Here is a 26692-nt window from a genome sequence, read left to right on the forward strand (position 1 = left end):
GTGCCTGGTTCCCACGGTCCAGGTGCTGCCCTGCACCTCTGCTGCCCAACATTTTCTCCCTAAACGATATCAATGATGGGTAAAGAGTTGTACTGAACTGCTGAGAACGGCGAACTTCGGTGGCTGGAGCCATTTGAGGCTTCCCAGGGAGCCCAAAACATCTTCATCCCAGGGCTGGCATGTGTGGCACAAGGCTGCTGAGAAACCTGTGCCTTGGGATGCCCCATCCCTGTTCCAGGCCTCGTTGGCAGGGACTTTGGGCAACCTGGTCAAGTGGAAGGTGTAGCACTAATTGTTCACAGTCAGGGGTGCCAGTTGAAGGTGTGAGGAACATCTTGGGAGTAGATGGGTGGTTCGAGTGCCATGGGCAGCACAGGCCTCCTGCAGGGAAGGTTGCAAGGGGCTCTGAATGCATTTGTTGCTTCTCTTTGATAAGCATCTCTGGTTCTCTGAGTTCCCAAGAGAGAAGATCAAAGATATTTGATTCTGTAGGTGAAACTTGTGGCGAAGGAGGGGTGAGAAGAGGTTGTTGCTGAAGCACCAAGGCATTTCTGCAGCCAGGGAGAGGCTGAGTGTGCAGAGTGGTTGATGACCTGTGGAGAGGTGCCCATGGGATGCTGGGCAGTTACTGTGCTGTGATGGGCAGAGGGTCTGTATGATGACAGCTTAGTTTGAGGGCTGCTTGCTGTGAAGTGTGTTGTGTCCTTGGAGAGCTGAGCTTCCAGGGTCAGTGTAGCTGGGTCTGTAGATCGTGCTGTTCCTCACCCAGTTCCTGTCAGCCCAGAGTGCAGAGCAGAGATGGGCCAAGAGTGGGCAGGTGATCTGATAAATGTGACTCTGATTGCCAGACTCTTGAGTGGCTGCAGTTGGCTGGGGCTGTGGCTACTGTGGATCATCTGGCTCTGCTGTGGTCTTCTGGTTTTGTGTCAGCCCTGCCCAGTGTGAGCAGAGCTGGAGGCTGTGGGACATGTGTGCTGCAGTCACTTCTGTGCCAGCTTTCTTGAGTGTTGTGGTGCTCATCAACAGGTCTTCCTGATTTAACTGACCTCAAATGTCCTGGGCACCTCCATGCTCCCCTGAGGCTGGTTTCTCGCTGCAGGCTCCTGGCACGCTCTGCCACGTGCTGCTTGCTGTGCATGTGCCTTTCTGGGGCTTGGTGGGACCAGACACTGTGGCTGTGTCGTTCTGCCTGCTCTGACCATGATTTCATTCTGTTTGTTTCTTCTTCTGCCTCTTTAGTGATGGTCCCATCTGTCGAATCTGTCATGAAGGTGGAAATGGGGAGGGACTGCTTTCCCCATGTGACTGCACAGGAACACTGGGCACCGTGCACAAGAGCTGCCTGGAAAAATGGTTATCCTCCTCCAACACAAGTTACTGTGAGCTCTGCCACACAGAATTTGTTGTAGAGAGAAGACCAAGACCTTTGACAGAGGTACCACTTTCTTCCTGCTTCACTTTTATTTTCATATCATTTGAGAGAAAATGACTGATTGCCCTACTGCCCCTGTGGTTCCTGCTGTCTCCTCCTTGCAGTACTTTAGCACTCACAGTGAAGAAGCCATTTGGAGAGATGAAGTCTCTCATCAGGCCAAGTGATGTAGTGCAGTAGTGATGTTTGGAGCAGCTCTTGCCTGTGACCTCCCCACGTGCCACCTGCCAGCAGCAGTGCGGGGCTGCACCCAGCACTGTACGTGTGGCTGTGCCTTAATGTCTGAGCATCAAAATGCCCATGTCACCACATGACTCACTGAACTAGGAAGCTCTCATAAATATTCTTCTTTCCCTTCTAGTTTTAATCTTATCTCACAGTGTTGCATTAGTGCAGCTCTCTTGCATGTGCCTTTCTTGTCACGTTCTGTTCTGAAAAGTGAGGTGTGGTGATTGCTGCTACTGTTTGTAAATACTTGTCTTCCCTTGGCTAATACTGGTGTGTGCTTCAAAGCCTTTGAGCCTTGCTCCTTCCCACTGCTCTGTGCTCCTCCCTGGTGAAGGAGAAAGCAGGACATGGCTCAGCTGGTCCTTATTTTCCTGTTTGCACTGGCTGTAGGGAGACCAGGATCCTGATGGGTCCATCAGCCTTCCAGAGCTGGAATGTACAACCCAGGCTCTGGCTGGTAGGTTGGGTTGTTTTTTTTATCCCAAGGCCCTCTTCATTCTCCTGTTTAGGTGTGCTCACCTTTCAGACTTCCTTTGACCCCCAATGTTTAGAGCAGCTGCCTGTAATGAAGGCATTTACATATGGGGAACAAAGGCAGCTCAGCCCAGGCTGTTGTCTGATCTCAGAGTTCAAATGAACATCCCCCAGGAGGAATAAGTTAACCAGTGAGCTGATGTACAAAGGGCTGTAAGGTTTGTTTCAGAAGAAGTTGGTGGAGTTTAATGTGTCTCAATCTGTGTGAGCTGTGTTGGCAGCTGAGCAGACACTGTTTTGTGGCTCCTGTTCCAGACAGTGCTGCAGGACCATCTAGGAGGCTGTTGGTGGCACCTGAAGTTCAGCCTGGAAGATCAAAGCAAGGTCCTGCAGCCCTTGCAGCCTGTTCAGTTCCCACTCAGTGCCTGTGAGCCTGCAGGCAGGCTCTCTCAGTGTCAGTGTGCTGCTGGCTTGTCTTGGGTGTTCCTTCAACAGTGTGAGGCAGCAGAGAAGCCTTGGTCTGCAGCTGGGCATTTACAGTTGTCAATTTTGGGAGCCCCCCAGTCCTGCAGCCAACAGCAATGGGAGGAGTGGGAGGTCTGGGAGCTGATTCTTAACAACAGGCTTCTGTTACCTGTCAGCTGTTGGAGGTTTGTTGGTGGCTGCCACCAAAGTGTGTGTGGTGAGGCAGGGGTTAATTCAGGTCTGCAGCGGTGACTGCTCTTGTGCACTCTCACCTTCCTCTTGCTCCATCAGTTAGATCAAAACTGAGTCAGAACTGGAATTCTAATCTGCTTTTCCCATCTCCATTCACACTCTAGATGTTACTTCCTTTCTCTTCCCACTTCCCTCTGGAAACAATCCCCGCCCCCTCCTTCTTCTAACAGTCCCCAGCTCTCCTCACACTCCCATCTCCTCCCAGTGAGCCTTGGAGGGGAAAAAAGGCACCAACTAGGGAAGCATTCAAGCTTCAATTTGCAAAATTGATATTAAGTTTTAATGATTGTTTAACTTACAGCTGACTGTCCTTGACTGGACAGCCCCAGACAGGAGAAGGCTTTAGCCTGCAGTGCTCACGCAAACCATTACCTTGGTGGTTCCTGCTGTCAGGGTCTTACTGCTTCTCTCCTAGCTACTGAGACAAATAAAATGGCTCTGTGACCAATCTCTCAAATGGTTTTAGAGGTTGCAAAACACTGCTTTAAAACATTTGGGAAGGGCTGTGTCTTGGCTTTGAGGACATGCTGCAGGCAGGCCCAGGGACAGGGAGCGTGCTGGGGCTTACACGGGCCAAGTTATGAGTGCGAGTCTCAGATGTTTTAGCTTAAGAGCTGGTGAAGTATTCCTGCCCAGAAACAAACACGTGGGAGTGCCTTTAGCCATCGCTCACAGATGCTGTAGCACCTCCTAACAAGTGTAGGCTCAGAAAAGTGCACACTTGAATACGAGCTCAACAGCCAGTGTGTAGGGGAGGAGCTTCTCTGACAGCCACGTCTGCCTCCAGCAGGTGTGAGGAGCTTGCTGGGAGAGCAGGACAGGGAAGTCATGGCTCCTCTGTGCACTGACTTGTCTGTACTCCAGGGTGGATAAGTGGGCAGCCCAGGACATACAAATTTTAATTTAATTTAATTTTAATTGCCGTTGAAATTTGTGAGAAGCCCCTCTGGAGTGGAGCCTGTAGGGGTATGGTAACCAGCAAGGAGTCTGTGAGTGCTGAGAGCTGATGGGTGGGCAGCATTTAATGACCCTCAAACACAGGAGAACTGCTGCTGTGTTTTCAGAGAGGAATAGGTCCCTGGAGCCATTACTGCCAGCTGGCAAAGGCTTTGGGCTACGAGTGATTTGTTACTTCTGGTGTTTGGGGCCTGTCTGTGAGCACAGTGAAGGGGATGATCTGCCCTGTTGTGGTGTCTGTCAGGGCAACAGCTTTCCTAAAGTGCCATCAGTGCCCTCTGAGCTTGGAGGGTGGTAAGTGCCTGATGCAAAGTCCCCAGGTGAGAGTGATCCCTGCTGCAGAGCAGAGCCTCCTAACATGCAGCTCTCCATCATCCTGCAGCCCCAGAGCAGTTTCCTTGCCACCAGTAAGGTTTCCCCTGGCTTGACAAGCGGCCTATAGCCTGGTTTAATACATCCTATGGTAGCAGCCTGCTCCTCCCCTTTCCTAGAGGCCAGCAGTGCTTCCCACCACGGGGAGTGCTGTGGGTCTGGCACGGGCAGTGTGTGCTCTGGCTGTAGCTCTCAGGTGTGCAGGGTCCTGTACATCAGCACGTGCACTCTGTGCCTGGCACACCACCACTGCAGGGCTCCTGCTAGAGCAGAATGGCTCCCCTGGCTGGAAAGGCTGCCTGGTTTTGTTGCATTACTTCCACCGTGCTATGAAACCTCTGATCCTTTCCTGGAGGGGGGGGGGAAATGTCCTGGAGTTTGGTTTCTCATTTTCCTCGGGAGTTATTTCAGCCACTCTGAGCTCCTGCACCACTGCAATCTGTGCTGGTCAGAGGCAGTGACAGTGAGTGTGCTTCACCCCACGAGGCTTGTGGGGCTTTGTTCCCTCAGAGGTCAGTGGACAGTGTGACCACTTTGGGAAGTGCCCGCTGGCAGGGGAGCTGTGCCCTCAGTGCAGGAGCTGATAACCCCTTGGCCAGCTGGCTGGTACTTTCCATTAATACCCTGCCTGCAGTCTGGTGCAATCTCATCCCCACACCAGACTGGGCTGCAAGTCTTCACCAAATACTTTTGGGAAGTGTCATCCCCAAGCTGTTCATCTGTTTCTGAGAAGAGGGCTGGGGAAGGACGCTGCTTAGTCATTTAAAAATGTCACAGTTCCCTCAGCTGCCTTATCTGGGAAGTTCTCTGCCCCTTGGCTGTGGGGAGGGGTGAGGAGTGTTTTGAAACTTTGGGGGAAGTGATGCTTGTGGTGAGTGTGCTGATGAAAATCCACTGCTCACCAAGTAAAGCTGGGAATCCGTCAAAATAGAAACTAGGAGCAGAGGATAAATGGGACCGAGACTTGGACTGGGAACGATGGGGGAGCATGCTTTACGGCAGTGGTATTGATGAAAGGGTTTGTCCCAGGTGTGAAAGACTGTCCAAGCATCCTAGCCCTCTGTTGCTGTCACCTGGCCACAAGAGAACTCGGTGACACTCTCCATGCTGCTGTTGGGCCTCACAGGAGAAAGCAGCTCTTGCTGTTTGCTCTGCCCTGTCCTGCCTTTCCAGTCTGGGAAGACTTGAAGCTGCTTGTAGTGGCTGCAGCAGTCACTGTTCAGCAGGAAGGGACCCTCAGCCCCATCAAGGACTGGCTCTGTCCATGTGCCCCTGAAGAGCCTTCAGAAGGAGAGGGGCTGAGGGTGAGTGTGGACTGGCAGAGACGTTTCGGTGAGAGCTGGGGGGAAGCTCCACGGTCAGGCTGAAATGCTTCTGTGTGAGCTTCCTGACTTCCAAGAAGTCAGGAAATACCATGACCAAAATTGCCTCAGTTATTACTTCAGGCCTCTGGTATATCTGCACTGCAGTGTGGTCTGCATGGTCACAGGCTGTGTCTTCCAGCAGTGCATGGGTGGGAGATGCTCACCAGCTGACTCTGTTTATCCCACTGTGTGCTCTTGTGCAGTAGGCCAGCCACACCTTTTGTTCCCATATTTCTGTCCTTGCAAGCAAGTCTTGTGATGGAATTCCAAGAAGGTTCTGCTTCCATGCCTTCAGTGCAGGTGTTTTCCAGCAGTGTGTGTGTTAACAGCTTTATTTAAAAAGGGCAGCTTTAGTGATCCCTACATGTCCCTTTGCCTCCTCAAAACAGCTCATCCTTCCAAGGGTGCTGCTGTGCTGTGCAGAAGCCTGACAGGTTTTTGCTCCTACTGTTTTCCTTTGGGTTTATTGTGCAATTTTGATTAAAGATGCTTCCTTTTCAGTGATTGCTGATACTTTTGGTTCATTTAAACTGGATATTTTATGTAGTGGAGTTTTCTTTTTTTGTCTCTTAAGGAAAATACAACTTCCAAACACAATGTCACCTGCAACAAAGTGTGTTTTAAGTTCTCTGAGGTGTTTGCTTGGCTGTGTGGGTTACTCTGGAGTAGGGGACACCTCCTGTGGGTCTGCCACATGCAGTCCTGCTCCATCTCCTGGGTCTCACCCACCTCTGTGGGTGTGGGAGGTGCTATGGGAACGTCCCCAGCACTCTCAAAGGGAGGTTTGCAGGCAGGAGTTGTGATGTTACTCCTGTTTATGTGGTATGGGAAAGAAGTTTTGGCTTGGGCACAGTGCCCAGTGCAGCTCTCACTGCCCCCCCTCCAGTTCACAGAACTGAGCTGTGATGTAAGGTCTCCCCCACCCTTCCTCCAGCCTTATCTTCCTCACAGACAGACTTTTCCCTTTGCTTTCCTCGAACTCTGGTGCTGGACTCACTGCACTTGTTGTCTTATCTGTGCTCCTCTACCCTTCCCCAGCCCATCTCTCTCCTTGCTCAGTGCAAACCTCTGTTAGACTCCTGGATCTAGTGAAAAACAAATCCCTCTTGGTTCCATCTGACTCCCAGTCCTCTAATCTTTTCCTTTCTCTCTATGCTTGTGTCTGCTGTCTGGGGATGCTCCTCTCAGATCCAGCACAAGATCCTCTTGGCTCTGCAAACTGCAATGGCCTCTTTGGGGCCAAAATGGGAAACACTTCATCCACGTGCTCTTGGCACTTACCAGCACTGTGTCTTCCTTGCCTGTCCATCTTCCCCACTTTGTCCAGCCCTGTCTGTGCTGTGATGATCCAGAGGACCAGTGGGCTTTCTCTGAGGTGCAGGTCTGTGCTCCTCTATGTGCACATGTTGTGGTGCAACATGTTTGAATTTTGGCTTCCTGGGTTCTCTGTCAGAAAACTTTCCTTCCCATCTTGGTGAAGGAAACAGGACCATCCTGCTGGGGCTGCCTGTGGAGCTTGGTGGCCTGAAAGAAGGTTTGGTGCAGGCCTGGAGAAGGGACAGTGACAATCTCTTGTCTGAAGCTGCATTTTTTGGTTCAGCATGTTTCTCAGGGCGAGAACAGGGCTAATAGTGCTGCTGTGATTGACAAAAGTAATTTGTTTTTTTCTGACCTGTGTAGCCAGGCACCAGCTCAGCAGCAGAAGGAAAACCAACAGCACCTGAGCAGCCACAGGGTAATTGTTTGGTGGGCAGAAAGGGCGTGGGATGTTTTGTAATGCATCCAAATTCTTGTGCATCATACCTTCACTGTGGAGCACTGGGGAACTCTGTGGCAGGGTCAGCTGGTGAGGTTGGCAGGTCGTGCTGCTCCTGGTACTCAGCAGAGCAGCTGCAGGGCTGGGAGAGACCTGAGCTCGTGCTGGCTGGAGGCTGCTTGTCCCTGTGGTCCCACAGGGCACAGGAGTGCTGTGAGCAGTGCTGTGAGATGGGCTGATGGCTCATGGCCATCCAGACACAGGAGGTAAGTCAGCTGCAAAAATCAATGGAAGCTAATTTTTAAAACACCCTTTTATAAACCCCCAGAAAGACTGCAAGGTGCTGAGTGCTGCTGGGAGAGTCCCACTGGTCCCAAGGGGCAGAATGCAGCCCTGCCCCAAGACATGCAGGTGCTGAGATGGACTGGCTGGGAGACTGCTGTGATATGCTTTGAGCTCTGCTCTTGTCTTCCAGAGGAGCTGATTATGTCCTGGTGCCCTTTTCTGCCTGCCCCTGTCCTGCCTCCCATCACCTGGGCTCACCCAGGATTCACGGGCACAGCAGCACCCAAAGGTCAGCTTCTCATCAGCACATAGCCCTGCTGTGGCTCCAAGAAGTGAGCTCCCTTCCACAACCCTGCTGATCCCACCATCTGGGAAGGCCTCAGGATCATGCTGGAGGACAAAGGAATACAATTGTACCCAGAATAACTTCTTGTCACACAAGTAGAGAGAATTTGTTTCCAACAGGCTCTGGAAGCCAGCTCGTAGCCCAAGTGGGCAGCAAGCAGCCAGCTCTGCCTCCTTCCCTTCAGTCTCAAACATGATTGCAGTGTAGAAACTCCTGGAAGAAGACCAAGTTGTGCTTTTGTTGCTTTCCCATGTTTACTTGATAGTTTTCCCTACAAAAATTGTTTATTCTGTGTGACCACTTTATGGATTGTTTGCAAGGTTTATTTAAAGTCCTGTATGCACTAATGTGCTGCTGTGCCCTTAGAGTGGCTTATTGTGTTCTTTTTTTTTTTATTAGGTCAGTACATATTGGCAAAGTAAATCAACTGCTACAAAAGGAAATTAATTTGCTTCCTGTCTTTACATATTTTGCTCCCATCTTGGGGAGGAAGAACGAGTTTCAAGGGTCACAAGGAATATAAATAGAATTAAGATGCAGTAAAATACATATCTGCCTTCAGTCCCTGAGCTTCTTATTGTACAAGGGTCAGGAGTGCCCCCAGATGTCCTGTTCCAGGGGATGAGGTGCTCTGGGCTTGCTGTACAGGGACATTTGTCCAGTCTGGGTGACTTGGTGACACACTCGAGTGCTGCGTCAGCCCTGTCTTGGCTGGAGTGGGCAGAGCTGGGAGTTGAAGCAGAGTTGAAGCAGGCATGGCCAGGTTCAGCTGGCAGGGCTGCCAAGGAGGTGCCATGAGCTGCTGTCCCCCCTCGCTGCCTGGACTGTGTGTCCTTCTCGTCCCCACGCGGCTCGTCACACTCATCTCCTGCAGAGCAAGGGGGACCTGCAGGGCTGTCTCCCTTCTCCCAGCTCCTGCCCAAACCACAGTTCTGACTGCCCTGGAAGCTCTCTGGTGGAGAGGGACCTGGCAGTGCTGCTTTTGACAGTGGCTAAACAGGAGCCAGGTGTGCCCAGGTGGCCAAGAACGTCAGTGGCACTTGGCTTGTACCAGCAGTAGTGTGGCCAGCAGGGCCAGGGCAGTGACTGTCCTCCTTTGCTGGGCACCGGTGAGGCCTCACCACAAATCCTGGGGTCTGTTTTTGGCCCCTCATAATAAGAAAGACATTGAGGGGCTGGAGTGTGTCCAGAGAAGGGAATGGAGCTGGGGAAGGGGCTGGAGCCCCAGGAGCAGCTGATGGAGCTGGGGGGAGGCTCAGCCTGGAGAAAAGGAGGCTCGGGGTGACCTTGTTGCTCTCCAGAACTCCCTGACGAGAGGGTGGAGCCAGGGTGGAGCTCTGCTCCCACTTAACAGCTGACCGAGGGAAAGGAAAAGGCCTCAAGTTGGGCTGGGGGAGGGGAGCAGGTTTAAATTGGATATTAGGAAAAATTTCTGCACTGAAATAATTGTCAGGCATTGGAAGAGGCTGCCAGGACAGTAGTGGAGTCACTATCCCTGGAAGTGCTCAGAAAACATGTGGAAGTGGCACTTGGGGACATGGGTTAGTGGTGAACATGGAGATGGTTGATGGTTGGACTTGATGATCTTGGAGGTCTTTTCCAACATTAATGATTCTGCGATCCTAAGAAATTTTCTTCTGGCTGTCTGGCCATCAGGTTGTGCTCAGAATGGCTTTCAAATCAATGGCAGTTTATTGTCTGTTACCACAGGAGCATTCAGATGCGTCAGGTGACATCTCTAAAATATCACGCTTATCAGTCCTCCCAGGTGACACTCCTGACCAGGCTCATTCCTGTCACTGCAGCGTCCTCTCCTCTGTTCGGGTCCAGCTCAGTGTCTCGTCCCAGGAGCTGCAGAAAGTGCTGCTAATGTGGCTCTGACCAGTCCAGCCACCTCCCTGTTCCTTGCCTGGGTTTACCATCTCCCCCTTCTCTTTCCCATTTCTACGAAAGTTGGCTGTGCTTCTCCTCCCATCCCTCCCCCTCTGCTCTGTCTCTCTGAACATCCCTGCTGGAGTTAGAAATGCACTCCCCTGTGCCCCCTCCCCTGCTCCCCTCTGGGCCCTCTCTGTGTCTCTCTGGCCAGCCCAGTCCTCGTGCAGGGAAGAAGGAAGGATCCAGCAGCCCAGCACACACAGATCCCAGTAAAGCTGTGCTGTAACAATTTGGTATCAGTAGGAACCACAGCTGCTTGATATTCTAAATAAAGGAAAGGCCGAAAATACCATAATCCCAGGAAAATAGAACAATTGCTGTTGTTGAAGTCAGGTATCTACAATGAACCCACACTAGAAGCAAATTGGGACTCCTAGAAGAAGTGAACGCTTGGCGATTGCCAGTGGAGCTCTAAAATGCCACAATTCTCCCAAGGAGTGCGAGAAAAAGATTTGGGAGAGCTGCCCTCATGGCTTGGCCTGGCCTCAGACCCCAGTGTCCCTGGTTCCCATAGCCCCTACCCCAGTTACAGAGTCATGGACCTTTTTCTGTTGAAGCACAGTCCCAGACCAGTCAGATCTTTCGTAAGCTGGGCTTTACTGAACCCACCTCCCCCTGCCTGCTCCTCCCTGCTCCAGTGAAGAGCCCAGGAGCTCCTGGGTTCACTACTGCCTTCCCTGCACACATTCTTCAGCTGTGTCTTCCCTGTGCCTTGCTGGTTGTTAAAAATAGGCTTGACACTCTGTAGCTCTGTTTTAGAGTAGGTGTCTGTGAGTTAAGTGCCCCTTCCAGGTGCCCCCAGCGTGCCCGGGGCAGGCGAGAGTTTCCCAGTGCAGTTCCACTCCCACCGTTCCACTAACGCCCTTCTCCCGCCCTTCCCGCAGTGGCTGAAGGACCCCGGGCCCCGCAATGAGAAGAGGACCCTTTTCTGTGACATGGTGTGTTTCCTGTTCATCACCCCGCTGGCGGCCATCTCCGGCTGGCTGTGTCTGCGTGGGGCCCAGGACCACCTGCAGTTCAACAGCCGGCTGGAGGCCATCGGACTCATAGCACTCACTATTGCACTTTTCACAATCTACGTCCTCTGGACGCTGGTAAGTGCCAGCTGCCAGGCCCTGCTCCTGCTCGAGCAGCAGCACTGGCTCACAGCGCCGGTGTTGGGGCAGCCCCCCAGTTCTGCCTCCCCATGGGAGAAAAACGTGGGCTCTTCCTCTTGAATGGCCCTTGAATTGTCTTCCCATGGGAGCTGCTCAAGTTGTTGCTGAGAATGAGAAACCACTTCCTGACCACCTGCTTTCCAGACTGGCACAGGAGCCGTGTTCCCAGGGTGCCATGTACCTGGCACAGAGGTGCCTGAGTGGGGCTGGGGCTGGGTGGGAAGGGCTGGGGCTGGGGCAGGCAGTGGCCCATCTGTGGTGTCTGCTCCTCTTTTCAAGAAGAAACACAAACTTGGTACCTGGGTAGTTCAGGGGAAAAGTAAAATCTGGAGTGTGTTTGACCCCTAAATAATCTGCCATCCTGTCCCTCCGTGTTTTATGCTGCCCAGCACACACTGGCCATGCCCAGAGGGGGTGCAGACTGGCCTTGGGGGTGTCTGGCCCACAGCTAAACAAATTCCTACACTACCCTTTCAAGGTGTCTGTAAGACAGAAGATGTGTGCAAGGAACACTCTGGCCCTGGGGAAACCTCTGGCTTCTCTCATGCTGTATTTTGGAGTTTTTGGAGCCTGCCCTGACCCACTGCTGCTGCCTGGGGGGCACTGAGGGTTCCTGGGAAGCTGCACTTGACCCTTCTGGGGGTTGAACTGGTTCATGCTGGGAAAGAGCTTTCTGCAGAGGCCTCTCTTGGCATCCCTGGACGTGCTGAATTAGGGGGCCAGGAGCTTGCAGCTGGCAGGGAGTTCAGGAGAGCAGGACAGTTTGCTGTGGCACCCGTGAGCGCTGCCAGCAGAGCTCAGCAGGGCTGGGGCAGCTCCTCCTCAGGGCATGGGGCTGCTCTCCAGGGGCTCCCAGGCCAGGAACTTCCCTCTGTTTCCCATTCCTTTTTTTTGTGTTCTGTTGCTGGGTGGATTTCTGGGTTTGGATCTGCGTTTTGGCTTTCCTGTTCCAAGCCCTGTGTGTGCTCATGTCCTGTCACTGCCCTTTTCCAGCTGCTTGCTGGGAAGCACCATTTGGGGAAGGGAAAGGGTGCAGTTGCTGCAGGAGAAAAAGTAGGACCCCTAAAAGCTGGCAGTTCTGTGGGCAGTAGAAATGCCTCAGCACATTTCCCTGCTATGTCATGCTACAATATCTCAGAGTAACCCCTTCCCCTGTGGCTGGAGATTCCTGTCCCCCACAGACTGGGGAGCCAGGGCAGGCTGAGCTGGTGCTGCAGCAACCCCTGCTCTGGGGGGGCCAGCAGAGAGAGTTTCTGGGGGCAGAGCTGGAGCCATGGAGGAAAATCTCCACGCTGCAAGTTCCTGCATGAGGCTTCTTTTTGTAGAAAGCCAAGGTAAAACTGGAACCATTAAGAGAAAGTGTTTGTGTCCTCTTCCCAGGACTGATCTGGAGAAGCTGGAAATGGGAGGGAAATGGAAAAATGGTTTGGGATTTTTTTCATGGTTTTTTTTTTTTCCTCTGTGTGTAAAATAACGAGTCCTGACTAAAATGTCTCTAATTCTGCAGTGCTTCACATCTCCTTGAGGAGAGAAGGACTTTAAGAGAAGCCCCTTTATTCACATTTCCCGTGTCCTCCCCGGGCTGTGCAGCACAAGAGGCCGATATGTGGGTGGGAGGTGACGTCTGTAATGGGTGGGAGGGTTGTGAGAGAGGCTGTGGCTGAGGCTGCAGCTCCCTCCTGTGGAGCAGGAGCCTTCCTTGAGGTTTCCACCACTAGCTCCCCACTCCCACACTGTCTCTGAAGACTGGGAGATGTGTTTGGCAGCAAACAACCTCGCTGCCACAGCAGGCAGGAGGGGAGGGCACAGATCAAGAAGCTCAGTTACCTCAGACCGGAATAGAAGTAATTGGAAAACTGACTGTTCCATGCCAGATGTAGTTCCTGGTACTTCCTACTTGCCAGCTAAATGCTTCCTGTAGTTTACAAAGTATGAAAGCCTGGTTTGGATGAGCAGATGAGTGGATTCGGTATTTAAGCTGAGCTTGAAGCTCCCCTCGCAGGGCTGTTCCAAAACTGCAGGGCCAGCTCCTGCCTCTGCCAGGCTGTTCTGGGTGCTTCCAGCCTTTGCATCCTGCCCTTTCTCCCTCCTGGGGGACAAGTCTCCCAGGTCACAGTATTGACAGGAAACATGAGTCCAGTTGCTGTCCTGTTGTTGCAGACAGAAGAGAGAAGGTTTTTGGGAAGGGTGAGGAAGGTGCACTGGGCTCTGTGAGACAGGAGGAGGCAGGTTGGATTCAGTCACTTGTTTTGGCCACACGAGGTGCTCACTGCAGCCTGGGGCTCGGTGAAGGAGCGAGTCGTGGCTCCTCCCTGCCACGTTTCACCAGCCTGGACCCAAACCCAGCTGAGCAAACCCTGTCCTGCTGTGCCAGTGCTGCCCAGAAAGCCCCTTTGGCTGTGCCACGCTCAGCCTGTTCTCAGCAGGAAGGGGTTGATTCCCCATCAGAGGCTCGGGCCCCAAACCGTGTCGGGGTCAGAGCTGTGTCCCTTGCCCTGGCATCAGGGACACCCAGAGGCAGAGGGCTGAGGGCATCTGGCGGGACGGGCGTTGGTGACAGACGCTGCCTTCTCGCCCGCCAGGTTTCGTTCCGCTACCACTGCCAGCTGTACTCGGAGTGGCGAAGGACCAACCAGAAAGTCCGCCTGATGATCCCATCCTCGCGGAGCCCTCACCCCCTGCCCCACTCCCTCCTCTCCGCCAAGCTCATGAAGAAGACTGCGGATGAGACGACCGTCTGAGCCGGCCCAGGGGGAGGAGGGCTGTGTGTCCTCACGTGCCCGGGGAACGGGCAGCTGTGGGGGCACCGGGAAACAATCATCCCACACAAAGGGACTCTGCGGTCAGCACCTACTTTAGACTTTGTCAAACAGACAAATAATCAATGTCTGTGTGTGAAGTGGCCCAAAAGAGCCCAGTGGCAGAAAATGCCTCTCTGCAGGGACATTTTCCCATAACTAAATACCATACGTGGAAAATATCTCCCTCTCTCTATATATATCTATATATAATATTATTTTTTAATGGCCATGCATATTGTGTTTCAGTCCTTTTGTGTAGATGTTCTAAGCTTCAGGATAGAAGCCGGCAGCCTGATCTCATTCAGAGGTTAAATCAATGCCTTTTCTCCAAATGAGCATACAAAGAACACTTTTCATCATCCGTTCTTGAAAGGCCCCTTCTCCTTTGCACTAAATTGGTTTTGATAATACTGCAGCAGCCTTCCCGTTACTCTTTGGTCTCTTTCATGGTGTTCTGTCCTTTCTAGAAAGTTGAGTGTTTTTAATAATTATTATAATCCCAGAAGGAGTAAAATGACGTAATACTGAATGGAGACATTTTGTATTGTAAAGTACTGTAATTTTGAGATATAAGTTTCAAAAAGAGAGATCTTTTCCAGTGCAGATGTGATCTCACAAAATGCTTTCCTTGCCTATCCTGGCTCACCCCCAGGACTCAGATGCACTCAGCTCTTGGTATGTCTGGCAAAGGTAGATGGAGGATCCAAGGGTGGAGAGTCATGGCTTGTGCTAGCTAAGCCCACCACTGCCTTTTGGTTTTAAATGACTGAGAAAGGACCTTTCCTGACCCCAGAAGGTTGAAGTTTCTGTTTGCTGATGTCCTTTCACCATCCTGAGGCTGGACCTCCCGTAGCATCAGTTCCACACGTACCTTAGGGGACAGGCCATGCCCTGCGGCGCTGGCAGGACGCAGGTGCTCCTGGCTGTCTCTGCGCTTTATTTGCACATTCCAGAGGAGCTGCTGGGATTGACTTCATCCCTGACAGCACTACCTGCCTGTTGTGTCCTCTAGTGAAGCCCTCCCAGTTTGCTGGTTCCCAGAGAATGGGTTTGGGTCCCTTCTCTTGTGGGGCTGGGGTTCCTCCTCCTCTTTCTTTCACCTGCATTTCCAGCACATCCAACTGTCAAAACCCTCTGTCTCAGAGTGCCCCGTCTGCCAAGGGTCTCCCTGGTTTGGCTTTGGTCCTTGCCTCTCTGCCACCCTGCCGTGTGGTGCCTGTGCCTGGTGCTGAGCTCCCCTGAGCCTGCTGTGTGGTGCAGGCTGTGAGGATGCCGGCGCTGCCGCTGCCCTGCTGGGTGCTCCAGAGGGGTGTGCTCGGCTGGAGCCTGAGCTCTGCTCCCCATGGTGAGGGCAGAGAGCAGGGAGGAGGCAGGCTCCAAGGTGCCCGTGTCCTTGCAGTGGGTGGTGATGTGTGTGGCACACTATGTCCCTCTGCCCCTTTGCTGAACCCCATGCCCTGCTAGAGACCTGTCATTTCTTGGATTCAAAGCACCCCACCTCCTTCCTCCTCCTCCTCTCTAGCTGCAAAGCAGGATGTTTTTCCTTACGTGTCTCATGATTCTGGGCTGGAAGTTTCTGGTGGATCCCAAGAGGATCAGTCCAGTTCTGGATTCTGTTGGCTCTTCTCCTCCCTCTTCTGTGCCAGGGTTCTCGTGCAACTCAGGGATACCCTGGCACATCTTTCAGCAGCCTCTCTGTGCCCAGTGGTGGGTCCCTGTGGGCTGCTCCAAACTGGTCTCTGTTCTAAGCACGAGGGGCTCGTGTGACCACAGAGGAACATCCCCTGCCACAGCAATGCTGCCCATCTCTGCTCCCCTCTCTCGGCCAGCTCCCTGCCTGTCCCTTCCCTTCTACCACATACCCGTGGGCACCTTCCCTTTTCCCAGTCATGCAGGGATGACTCTGTCCCCGGTGCTCCTGGAGGAGGGGCTGCTGCAGCCCAGCTCCCATCCCAGTCCCTGCTCCAGTCCTATTGTGTTCCCACCCAGGCGCTCCCCGCTCCTCACACCCTTCCATGGCAGCGGGCACTGCACCACTGCCCTGTGCCTTGTCCTGGGTGCCCCTTCCTTCAGGCCCTTCCCAACAAACCCCTTGTCACCAGGACATTGTCAGTGGAGAAAAATGGGGGAGTGGTTTCACCTTCCCATCCCTGGCTGCCTCCCAGGAGCTTGGCCTTGCACCGAGTTCTGACCGGTGACAAGGGACGTGCACTCCCACACCACATCCCCCAGGTAAGGACTTAATGGAGCCACTGTTCCAGTTAGGAGACCCACTGTTGATCCTAATATGCAACTGTGAAAGCCAGAAGCCCCTGGCTGGGGCAGTGGGGGCCCTGTGCTGTAGGGCAGCCACGGCTGCACTCAGCTTCCTTGACTTTATTGTCATTGCCAGTAATTGGAGTTGTTGCATGTGCCCCTGCAAAACCCAGTAGCCACTCTTTAAGTCTTTTCCTCCTTCCTAGAGGAGATGTTCAGCTTGTGGATGTGGGAAATCAGTGTCTGACCCACCACGTTCCAGTGTCATGGGGAAACGGGCTGTGCAATTATGTAAATAAAAGTGAGACAAACTTTGGGCTGTTGTGTTGTTACTGGGGGGGCCGAGCCTGCAGAGCCCAGCTGACCCCTGAGAGTGACCCCCAGTCCTGGCTGCCCAAGGCTCCTCCCTGACCTGCCCCAGGAGCCCCGGCTGAAGGTTTCAAAGCTGGACAAAACCCTCTGAGAGCTCTGAGAGCCATCCAGGCCAGCGCTGTGGCAGGGCCTGCAGGGCAGTGTGGGGCAGGATGCCTGTCCAGGGCTGGAGAAGGAACCTCGGGGCAGAGACCTGGGCAGCCATCGTTCCCTGTTCCATGGGATGAAGAAGAGCCCCAAAATCCTGTGCAGCCCCAGCCCTGCCCTCAGCCCCTGGCCATGTTTCAGAGCCTGGTCACAGCACTCTTGCAGAGTGGGGTGGAAATTGTGAAGTGCCCCTCAAAACATGGCAAAACCAATGCTGGATGCATTTCCAAGGTCCTGGACAAGGCTTTAGCCTTGTCAAAACAAACAAAAAGGTTTAAAAAGAGTGCTGCAGTTATGCAAGTCAGCTCCCAAAGAGTTGATTTTTCTTTTAATATATTTAATTTTTGGGGGATACAGCAAACAGGAACCCATTAAACCTTTTCTCCCCCTTCAAAGCATAGAATTCCAGTGAAGAGGATCCAGGGCACCAATCTGTTGAAAAATCCAGCTTTCCTCCAGTCTGGGGGACTGAGCTGGCTTTCAGAAAGGAATTTTTTCTTCTTGACTGAAGTAGGTGTCCCTCAATGTACAGCACTTTGGGGTGTTTCCCAGGGCAAGGGACAGAACCAAAGCTTACAAATCTTCTTCCATCTCCCAACCTTCTGTCATGAACCTCTGTCGTGGTGTAACCCTGGCCAAAAACTAAACATCACACAGCGACTCAGTCACACACAGCCCCAAAGTGAGGTGGGGGGAAAAAGGAAAAAAAAACTTGTGGGTTGAGATAAGAACAATTTAATGTCTGAAACAATGTGAAACATAATAATACCAATGACAATAGTAAGTAAAAAAATAAAACCCAAGAGGGTTGTGGGTGTCCCCAGTCTTGGTCCTACCCCATTGGAAGAGGGTTAGAGCAGGCTCTGGAGGAAGATAACTGTGCCTGACCCAGTGCTGCAGCTCTTTGCAGCTACTGGAGTAGACCAGAGAGACCAATACTCTTGCCTGTCCCCAGATGCCGCCACAAAGATGACAACTGAGGTGGCACTAAGAGGCTCCAACCAGCAATGTGTCTGAAGAGGAATTCCAGGCTGGACCAAGAACAAGGTTCCCCTTCCCTTACATTCACCTTCTCCTGTCCTAAGGGCAGGATTTAGCAGGATCCAGCTTTCCATGTTTAACTTGTCTCTGAATGTCCTTTCCCACAAAGTACCAGTTCTCCAAGAGCAGATCTAGTGCTGGAAGACACATCCTGTGACAAGCAGCTGAGGGCTCTGGGCTTGTGTCCTTTGGAGAATGGGAGGCTTGTTGCTCTGCAGCTTCCTAAGGGGGGGGACATGGAGAGGGAGGTGCTGAGCTCTTCTCCCTGGGATCCAGGGACAGGACACCTGGGAATGGTTCAAAACTGCTCCAGGGGAGGTTCCAATTAGACATGAGGGATTATTTCATTACCAAGAGGGTGGTCTGGAACAGTCTTCCTCTGAGAGCTGGTCAGTGCCCCAGGCCTGTCAGTGTTTAAGAGGCATTTGGACAATGGTCCTTAATAACAAGCTTTACTTTTGGTCAGCCCTGCAGGCGTGAGGCAGTTGGATGAGGTGATCATTGTAGGTCCCTTCCAACTGGAATATTCCAGTCTAGTCTATTCTATGTGAGTAAGAGGAGACCTTGATGGGGAGAGATCAGAGAACGGCAGATCTGTGGGAATTGCCTCTCCTGTGGATTCCAAACACTGCTCAGCTTCATGTCTGCCTTGCTGGGCTCCCCTAGAGCTGCTCCTGGTGCCCTGCTGCAAGAAGTGTGCTTGGTGCATGTGTCAGTGACAAGAGGAGGGGAGGCAAGGAGAGGTTTGGATGTGTGGGGAAGATAAGTGTTATCATCAGCATCCAGCTGTGCTTGAGGGTTTTTAACTTCATCTTAACATGAAAAAGCCCGAGGCACTGCCTCAGCACCTTTTACTACCTGCTGTATTTTCTGTGGCCTTGGACAGAGCAGCTCTGCAGTGCCCTGGCACTCAGTGCCACCTGCCTGCCCTTGGCCCTCCTGGCACCAAGCTCCTCTGTGCTCTGAGTCTCGGTGCTCTCCCTGCAGTCCCAGCTGTGGGGAGGGTGGGATGAAGGGGGCTCTGTGGCGGCATCCACGTCCATGACCCGCCAGTCCTCTACTTGGTGGCCAGAGGAACACGTGGGGAGAAGCCAGCAGGACACACCACCCCACCAGTTCCCAGCACCGAGACCCACGACGATGGTGTTTGCCTTGCCGCTCTCTCCCTGTGCTCCCTCTGTGTGTCAGGGGCACAGCTGGAGCCACGAGCCCGTCCCCACCCAGAGCCAGGGGCGCAGCCTCTCCCCAGGACACGAGGCCAGGCAGAAAGCAAAGAGTGGGGCTGCATTTTCAGCATCAGCAAATGCCACCTGCTTGTCTCTGAAGTCCAGGCAGACCTGGATGGCCCTGGGGAGGTAGGGAAGGTGCAGAGGGGTCCAGTCAGGGTCAGTAAAAGCGTGGTATTGTCCAAACCACTGCCCCACAGCCCAGATCCCCTCCTGGGGGGTAAAGCTCAGGACACCCTTCCTCCTGACAGAGTCCTGGGCCACCCCCACAGCCCACCAGTCCCCTGCCTCAGCCACCTCCACCTCCCAGCAGTGTCTGCCCTCAGCAAAGCCCTGCCTGCCCAGCACACAGGGCTCAGTGTCGAAGCGCTCAGGGGTGTCGGGCAGCGAGGTCCACTCGTCCCCCCGTCCCACCCTCCGCTGGTCACCAGCCAGGATGAGGAAGGGGTTGGCGGTGTCCGGGTCCAGGGTCATGTCGACTGGGGACAGAGAAGGAGAAGCTGCTCAGAACAGGCAGCCCCAGGGCTACATCCACCCCAGCAGGAGAAGGGAAAGGGTGAGTTCCATTTCCCAGGGTGGGAAAGCCCTCACTGCTGGACTGCCCCAGCCTCAGAGCTGCCCCAATCCTGTCCCTCCCCAGGACCTTGCATTCACCCTGACCAATGAGACCCCTGTCTCCTGGAGGAGGATGCACATCAGTGGGTGGCTGCACATCTGCAGTGCAGACACCTGGACCTGAGCCTGGCAGTCTCTGCTGCTGCAGGAGCAGAACAGGCAGGTCTGGGCACAAACCAGTGCAGACTGTGAGAGGTGTTACCCCATGACCCATAACCTGTGGCCCCAAATTCCTGTTTCTCTCTACATGCAAAGGAAGGGGCTGAGGATGTCACCTCAGGTGTCTTTGGTGCTGTTGGGGGCTCTGCAGATCAGCACAAGAACTTCAGCTGGGGGTGTTGCAGTCACCAAGTCCCAACCCATGACAAGCCCAGGCTGGGACAAGCTCCAGGTGCTTTGAACCTAAATAGTTCCTCCAAAGCAAAGATTCGTTTCTTTCTCCTCAAGAGAGGACAGTTCCCTTCCTTCTTCCCTCCTGAAACTCACCTCTTCCACTCATCTCCTCCACCTCATTGACTAAGGTCTCACTCTCTTCTCTCTCCATCCTGGATGCCAGCATATGTACAGAAAATCAACAGCAGGGGAGGAAGCATCCCCTGTTGGAAGTGCCAGTGGCAGGACTCCGAGACTGCCTGAAGATGACAAAGCAGAGAAGCAATGATGGAATAGTCACATTATTCAGGCACTTTTTAGACAGTCAGCACTCACCTGCAGGTTGGCTGCAGGAAGGGAGGTTTGGGATAACTTGGAAAGCTCTTCAGTCTGCTCCCCACTCCCCTGATCTCCTCCTCAGCTCGTGGCTGGACTCAGCTTGCCCAGCACTTGTTTGAGTGAGCAGAGCACAGTCCAGAGGGGCTGGATGGCCTGGAGAGCACAGCTGGGACTGGGAGTCTGTCTGGGGGACCACCCCATGGAGCTTCTCCCTCCCCTCCTCTGGGCGATGGCCTCCCCTGCCCTGAACCTTCCAGCCCACGTGTGACCTCATCTAACACTTGCACTTGGCTGTTCTTCCTGCTCCTGCAGTGCCCAGCCCTGTGTGCAGCACAGGCTCTGCCACACGGCCCCTCCCTCCTGCCATCTGCAGGGGGGTGATAAGAGCCCCTGAGCGCTGCAGGGGCCTGGATCTCCCTGTGCAGGATGCTCAGAGCCCTCCCGGGTCAGCAGCACCACAGGCACCTCCAGCCCCGTGGGATGGCACTTGGGGACAGCAGTGGCCCTGCTCTGGGGGTCCAGGCTGCACACTGGGCTGAGGGAGAGGGCTGGCTCCTGCCCTGGCTCTTTGCCCAGGTTTCTGATGCTGCCAGTGGGTTCATGGTGGAGATGCTTGCAGGGCATGTGCCGCCTCGATGGCTCAGCTGGTCAAGGGGGGACAGCACTTGCTGGGCTTTGCACCACAACTCTGTATTCTCCAGGCAGTGGTTGATGCTCCCTGGGGGTGATGGCCTCATCCCCACTCATAAAGTACTCAGAGCATTCCACTCTGCTTTGTCACATCCCTCTGAAAGCCACCATATCAAGAAGGGTGAGAGGGCAGCTGTTGCCAGGTGGCTCTGCTGCCTGGTGCTGGGAGATGGTCTGGGAAAGCAGGATTGGGACAGGCTGGCTTGGAAGGAACCAGAAAAGAGGCAAAGACACAGACACAGACACAGACAGACACACAGACACACAGACACACACACACACACACAGACACACAGACACAGACACAGACACAGACACAGACACACACACACACACACACAGACATGCCCAGGCACAGGTCCCTGTGGCACCCACATCATCCCCAGCACAGGCAGCCAAGTCCACTCCTCCTGCAGGGCTGGCAGGGGGTCACTGGTGCAGGTGACACAGGCCACACTCTCTGGCTTCCTGTGCACATCTGCAGACACCTCGAGCAATGACATGGCCTGTCTGCCCAAGGGGTGCCCCTGTCCCACCCCCGGGCCCTCTGACCCCACACATCCAGCTTGATGGTCTCTGCAGACCCACAGCCCTCCCACACACATCCCTCAGGCACGCCACACTTCTGGGACCCCTGACACCAGCAGGGACCCTCTGCCTGACTGATACCCCTGCCTGGACCTGGGCTCTCCAACTCCCTGGCCAGCCAAGCTCAGGTCCAGGCTCTGTTTTACCAGTCCCTTTTCCACCCTTTTGGCCAGGTCCCTGATCAGGTCCCTTTGCCCCAGCAGGTGCCCCCAGGCCTGATGGGGGTGGGAGGGTGCCGGGACCGACAGGGCTGAGCCCCCACGGGCACTGCCTTTGCCTCTCTCAGGGCAGCAGCTTTGCCTGAACCAACCACCTCGATGGCCTTGCCTCTGGGCTGGCAATGGCTTTTAAGCAAGATTTAAGAAGCTGCTGGGCTTTACTCCCACCCACTGCCTCTGGGTGAGAATCCTGGCTCCATCACCTCCCTCCTCCCCACTGCCTCTGGGCTCATCCCAGGGATGTGCAAAGTGCTGCCACATCTGTCCCCTCCCGAGTCCAAGGAGCAGCCCTGGAGAGCCCCTGCAGTAGGGCTGTGCCTGGGCATGCTGCCAGAAGGGCATGTCCAGATTACAGAACTCCCCAAATTACTCAAGACCTTTCACTTTTGGGAGGAGAGAGTGCAAGAGAAAACAGGTGGCAGGCTGGGACAGGGTGATAACTTTTTTGGTTGTCAGACAGCTCAGCTGGGATCAGTGGACCCCTCCAACACTCTTGGGGACAGTCAAGTAGCTCCAGCTCTAGCCCAGAGACCAGGAAAGAGCTCAGGGTCTCCAGGTACGTGGCTTCTTTTGGAAAAGATGGGATGGAAATTGCCCTCTGCCATTGTGATGATTTTGATCTAGGCCTTCCTGGTAACCAGTTTGTAACCAAAGAACTGGCCAAGTACCCAGTATTCCATATGATTTTTACGTAAACCAGAGAACAAATAAGTTGGAGATTAGAGACCTCGCTCTCTTCTCTTCCAGCGAGGGTCGGGAACTGTAGGTCCTTACGTTGGTCTCGCTTATCTAAAGCTGAGGCCTGCAGCGACCGCTGGCCTGCCACGTGGGGGGTTCGGAGAGTGCTGGCTGTGTCTGCCAATCCTGCTTTTCTAAGGGAAGTGGTGAGATCTGTTTTGTTAATTACTAGTATAGTTCTTCAGTTTGATCAAGTATACCTGTTCGGTGTCCCTTTTGTTCCCTTTCATCCCTTTTTTCCCCTTTCCCTATCCCTTCGGGGGGTGGATCCCCTTTTACTGTGTATATAGCATCTTAACTGTATATAACTGTAATTTACGTAAAGATATATATTTTTTTTAATATAAATAGCTTGACTTTGGATTCTTTAATTTTTATTTTTTTTTTTCTTTGCCCTAAGAGGAGAAGGGAGGGGGGAAGGGGGCTGCTGTTGTAACTTTCGGGCATTTGACAGGGATCCAGGTCCAAACTATCACAGCCATTTCCCTGAAGCAGCTGTGGTTTCCATGTCCTGTTAGCAAAGTAGAACCAAGTCAGTGAGCAAAAAGGGGGTGGGTGGGAGAGCAGAGCAGAGCAGAGCCAGGTCCTGTCTTGGCTGGGCCTTGGATCAGTGTTTTGACTATTTTGCTTCCCTTGGTGCAAAGCCTTCTCCCACTCTCAGTGCGGAGCAGGCAGTGAGTCCAGACTCGATCAGGATTTGTCCTTCTTGTCCTGCCCTGTCAGTCCCTTTCTTAAGGCTGGGTCAGAAAAGCCAGGGCTCCACATGAAAACAACTGCCCCTTTCTGGTGCAACTTGAGCAGATGTTGCAGCTTGTCCTTTGCTTTCCCAGGGGAAATTCCCACAACTTTTTAGACCAGTCAGGTACTTTGCGTATAAAGCACTAACCAAAGTCAGTCTGATGATGGGAAATCGAGTTCAACCTTGGCCATGGAAGCTTCTTCCCTAGACATTACAGAAAGGGCTGAAACCAGCAATGAACCCCTTGAAAAGTGAATTCATCCTGGTGGGTTGGTCAATTTTAATTTCCCTTGTTTCTCTTCCCTTTTGCCCTTTCTCTCTCCTTGCCCATCTCCAGGTTGTGCTCCTGAGAGGAGGATGCTCTGCGGTTCCCCCATCCACTGCACTCTGCTGGCTTTTGTCATTTACAGTTTAGTTTTCCAAGGTCATCAGGGGCACTCAGGTAAGAATCCCCCTGTTCTTGCTGAATGCTGTGGCACAGCTTCCAGCCTGAATATCTTCCTGGCTGCCAGTGCAGCAGCTCCCTGTGAACAGCAGAGCACAGAGCAGGGTCAGGCCCTTTTCTTTCCTATTCGGTGTTCAGGTGGTGCTGCAGGGCAGGGTCCCCGTCCCAGCTCCCCTCAGCCCCTCGTGTGCCCCGGCACAGGGACGCTGCCAGCGCCATGGCCTGGCCCGGCAGCACCCGAACCACGCGGAGCAGCCGCTGCTGTGCCCGAGCTCAGGTGCCTCAGCAAACTCACAGTTCTCTCTTCCTCCTCCGGGGGTCTCTCCCAGATCCATTCCAAGTCACTGGACCCCCTGACCCCATCACCGTGGCCAAGGGTGAGAACGTGGTGCTGCCCTGCGGCTTCTCCCCAGAGCAGGATGCACAGGACACGGAGGTGATCTGGTTTCGGGAGCAGTTCTCGCCCTTTGTGCATCGCTTCAAGGAGGGCCAGGACCAGTATGGGGAGCAGATGCTTCAGTACCAAGGGCGCACTGAGCTGCGGAAGGACGGCCTTGCCAAGGGCAGCGCAGACTTGAAGATTTTCCATGTCCAACCATCTGACACAGGGACTTTCACCTGCTTTGTTCGCCGTGGCTCAGATTATGACGAGGCTCAGGTGGAGCTCAAGGTGACAGGTCTGTAGTTTGTGTCCCTGGTACCTCTGATTTACTTGCTCATGGTCAGTGCTCTTGTTCCCTGTCCTTGTGCCCAGAAACAGTTTCAGGGGGTTGCTTTGGAAATAGGGTGTTATTAAGTCCCACTGTTGAAAATACCAGGAATGTTTCATGGAGTTAGAACTGCCCACCGAGCAGCCATAAGGAGCTCGTAAGGTGCTTCCTCCTTTGTCGCGGTCGAGGCGGGGAGGCGACATGGGTTTCAGGATACCAGCAGCTTTTTTATTGCAACAGTATAGCTACCTTTATACAGTTCTGGGGTGACACATGTACACACAGCATTGGTTTACCACTTCATAACAACTCATGATTGGACATACAGCCACATGTCCTAACACAATAGGCTAACATTCCTCACAGGAAACCCACTGTGTCACAGTCCCCACTGTCCGTGGTTAACTCTCTGCCAGGTGTAAGAAGTTCCATCTTCAGGATTTCAGTATACTGAGAGCCCAGAACCAGCTGGGCTCCCCAACAATTCCCCCTCTTTTGTATTATAGAAAATTGCCAGCATCAGCTAATACAGGGCCCTTGCACTAGTGACATGGCAATAGCAATAATACAATACAATTACACACATAGGCAAAGAATTAACCAGTCCTCCTTTCATCAGTCCACAAGAATGTATTCCTTCTTCTCAGTGCTGAATGTCTATCAATGAGTTGTCCATGTAGTTGTGCGTGTACAACAGGCAGGTAGAAAGCAGACTGTTGGAGGATAAGAATATTGCTCCTCAAAAGCTAGCTGAACAAACAAGTATCCTCCCCCCTCCTTTTTTTTTCCTTTTTTCTTTTTTTTTTTAATTTTTTTTCTATTTTTCTCTTTTTCTCTTTTTTTTTCTTTTTTCTATTTTTTCTATTTTTTTTTTATTTGTAGTTTTTGACTTCTTAAAGTCTTTCAGTGCTTCAAAAAGCAGGTGTCAGGAAGTTAATAACTCCATGACTTTCCTGAAAGCAACTTTAGAAGTCCTGGTACCCGTGATCTCTGCTCCAAATTAGCATTTTTGCAGGAGCAGGGCACCTAGCTTGATTCCATGTTTCTCTTTAGCAGTAACTGCCACTCGGGACGACAGAGTCATCCTCTTTAGATAACATGGAACTTATTATACTCCGGTGGTTCACCTGTTCTAGACAGGTGTCTCCAAAAGATCTGGGCTGGCCCCCTGCGACTTTTTTGTCGCTTTTAAAACTACACCGGAGTTCCCGCCTCCAACAGCTCTCTCGGAGCTGTCTCTCTCCGTCCTTGTTCAGGACGTGAAAACCTTCTAGATTGCTTCAGGAGGTATTAAAATAAGTTACAAGCAGAGCAATAATAAAGCGAAGCTGAACGGTAGCTGAAATGTTGCCTTTGAGCAGCTCAGAGCTGATAAACGCTGGTTGCCAGGATACGAAGAATTCGCAACATGCCGAGCCACGTGGAGGAGGGGGGCAAGCAGCGGTTTGCTTGCCAGGCGGCTGCAGGAGTTACAAAGCCGGGTCCGCTTGGAACAAACAGCACTGCTGAGTCAGGGCACATTCAGGGCACGGCCTCAGCTACTCCACGCACAGTCAGGGGCGTCCGGTGATAGCGGGGGGATGCGAACCGGGCACGGAGCGGGCTGGGGCGCTGCGCACAGCCGAGATGTCAGGAGAGGGGCTACTCAGTTTACGTACTGGCACGCAGTTTGCATATGCAGCCACGCAGTGTCCGTAGGGCTGCAGCTGGAACGCGGAGCGAGATAACGATGCTCCAGGGGGAGAGCGGGGCAGCCCTGTGGGAAGGCTGGGAGCGGAGCGAGATTACGAATCCTCTGAGGTAGAACAGGGTAGCGCGGCAGAAGGGTTGATAGCGGACCGCTCAGTAACTTACGTAGCCGTGAAAAAGTCTCAGCAGCAGCAAGAAAGTTCTCAGTAGTAGCGTTAGGCAGCTCAGCGGCGTGCGATCTCTCGGGCTGAGCAGCAGTGAAAACAAAACGGGGGAATCAGCGGCCGTCTGATCCCTCTGGGTAGCAGTTTCTCGAGGTCCCGCCCGAGCGATTCTTCGTTCACTTCTTGTCGAGTTCTCTTCTATCTTCCTTCGAAATCACGTCGGGGTCACCATATGTTGTGGTTGAGGCAGGGAGGCGACATGGGTTTCAGGATACCAGCAGCTTTTTTATTGCAACAGTACAGCTACCTTTATACAGTTCTGGGGTGACACATGTACACACAGCATTGGTTTACCACTTCATAACAACTCATGATTGGACATACAGCCACATGTCCTAACACAATAGGCTAACATTCCTCACAGGAAACCCACTGTGTCACAGTCCCCACTGTCCGTGGTTAACCCTCTGCCAGGTGTAAGAAGTTCCATCTTCAGGATTTCAGTATACTGAGAGCCCA

General features: G+C 53.1%; 3 protein-coding genes across 6 annotated transcripts in view; 2 read left to right on the top strand and 1 right to left on the bottom strand.

Moving 5' to 3' along the window:
• The window catches only part of MARCHF2 (membrane associated ring-CH-type finger 2), a 28996-nt gene extending 14655 nt beyond the window's left edge, over positions 1-14341 (top strand). For both annotated transcript variants that reach the window (XM_050321168.1, XM_050321167.1), the window contains exons 3-5: positions 1240-1435; positions 10751-10960; positions 13606-14341. In XM_050321168.1, coding sequence (XP_050177125.1) covers positions 1240-1435; positions 10751-10960; positions 13606-13764 — 565 coding nt within the window. In that variant the 3' untranslated portion in view covers positions 13765-14341. The remainder of the gene's footprint in view (positions 1-1239; positions 1436-10750; positions 10961-13605) is intronic.
• A 3381-nt stretch (positions 14342-17722) lies between these two features.
• Positions 17723-20475, bottom strand: LOC126643142 (thaicobrin-like). Of its 3 annotated transcripts, none has more exons than XM_050321318.1 (3): positions 20190-20475; positions 19968-20113; positions 17723-19345 (listed from the first exon to the last, which is right to left on the bottom strand). In XM_050321318.1, exons 2-3 carry the CDS (start codon positions 20038-20040, stop codon positions 18825-18827), a joined length of 594 nt encoding a protein of 197 aa, XP_050177275.1. In that variant the 5' UTR covers positions 20041-20113; positions 20190-20475; the 3' UTR covers positions 17723-18824. The 3 variants fall into 3 exon arrangements, 2 of the variants coding, with proteins under 2 accessions (XP_050177275.1, XP_050177274.1); XR_007629688.1 differs by having other exon boundaries at positions 17789-17862; positions 17992-19345; positions 19968-20475; XM_050321317.1 differs by having other exon boundaries at positions 19968-20475.
• A 1659-nt stretch (positions 20476-22134) lies between these two features.
• LOC126643027 (myelin-oligodendrocyte glycoprotein-like) lies at positions 22135-25956 on the top strand. Its single transcript, XM_050321141.1, has 3 exons — positions 22135-22244; positions 23503-23607; positions 23940-25956. The coding sequence occupies exons 2-3, from the start codon at positions 23523-23525 to the stop codon at positions 24293-24295; spliced, it is 441 nt and encodes a 146-aa protein (XP_050177098.1). The 5' UTR covers positions 22135-22244; positions 23503-23522; the 3' UTR covers positions 24296-25956.
• Positions 25957-26692: the final 736 nt, after the last annotated feature.

This window comes from Myiozetetes cayanensis, unplaced genomic scaffold (assembly GCF_022539395.1).
Source record: "Myiozetetes cayanensis isolate MyiCay16 unplaced genomic scaffold, myiCay2020 scf26, whole genome shotgun sequence".
NCBI lineage: Eukaryota > Metazoa > Chordata > Aves > Passeriformes > Tyrannidae > Myiozetetes > Myiozetetes cayanensis.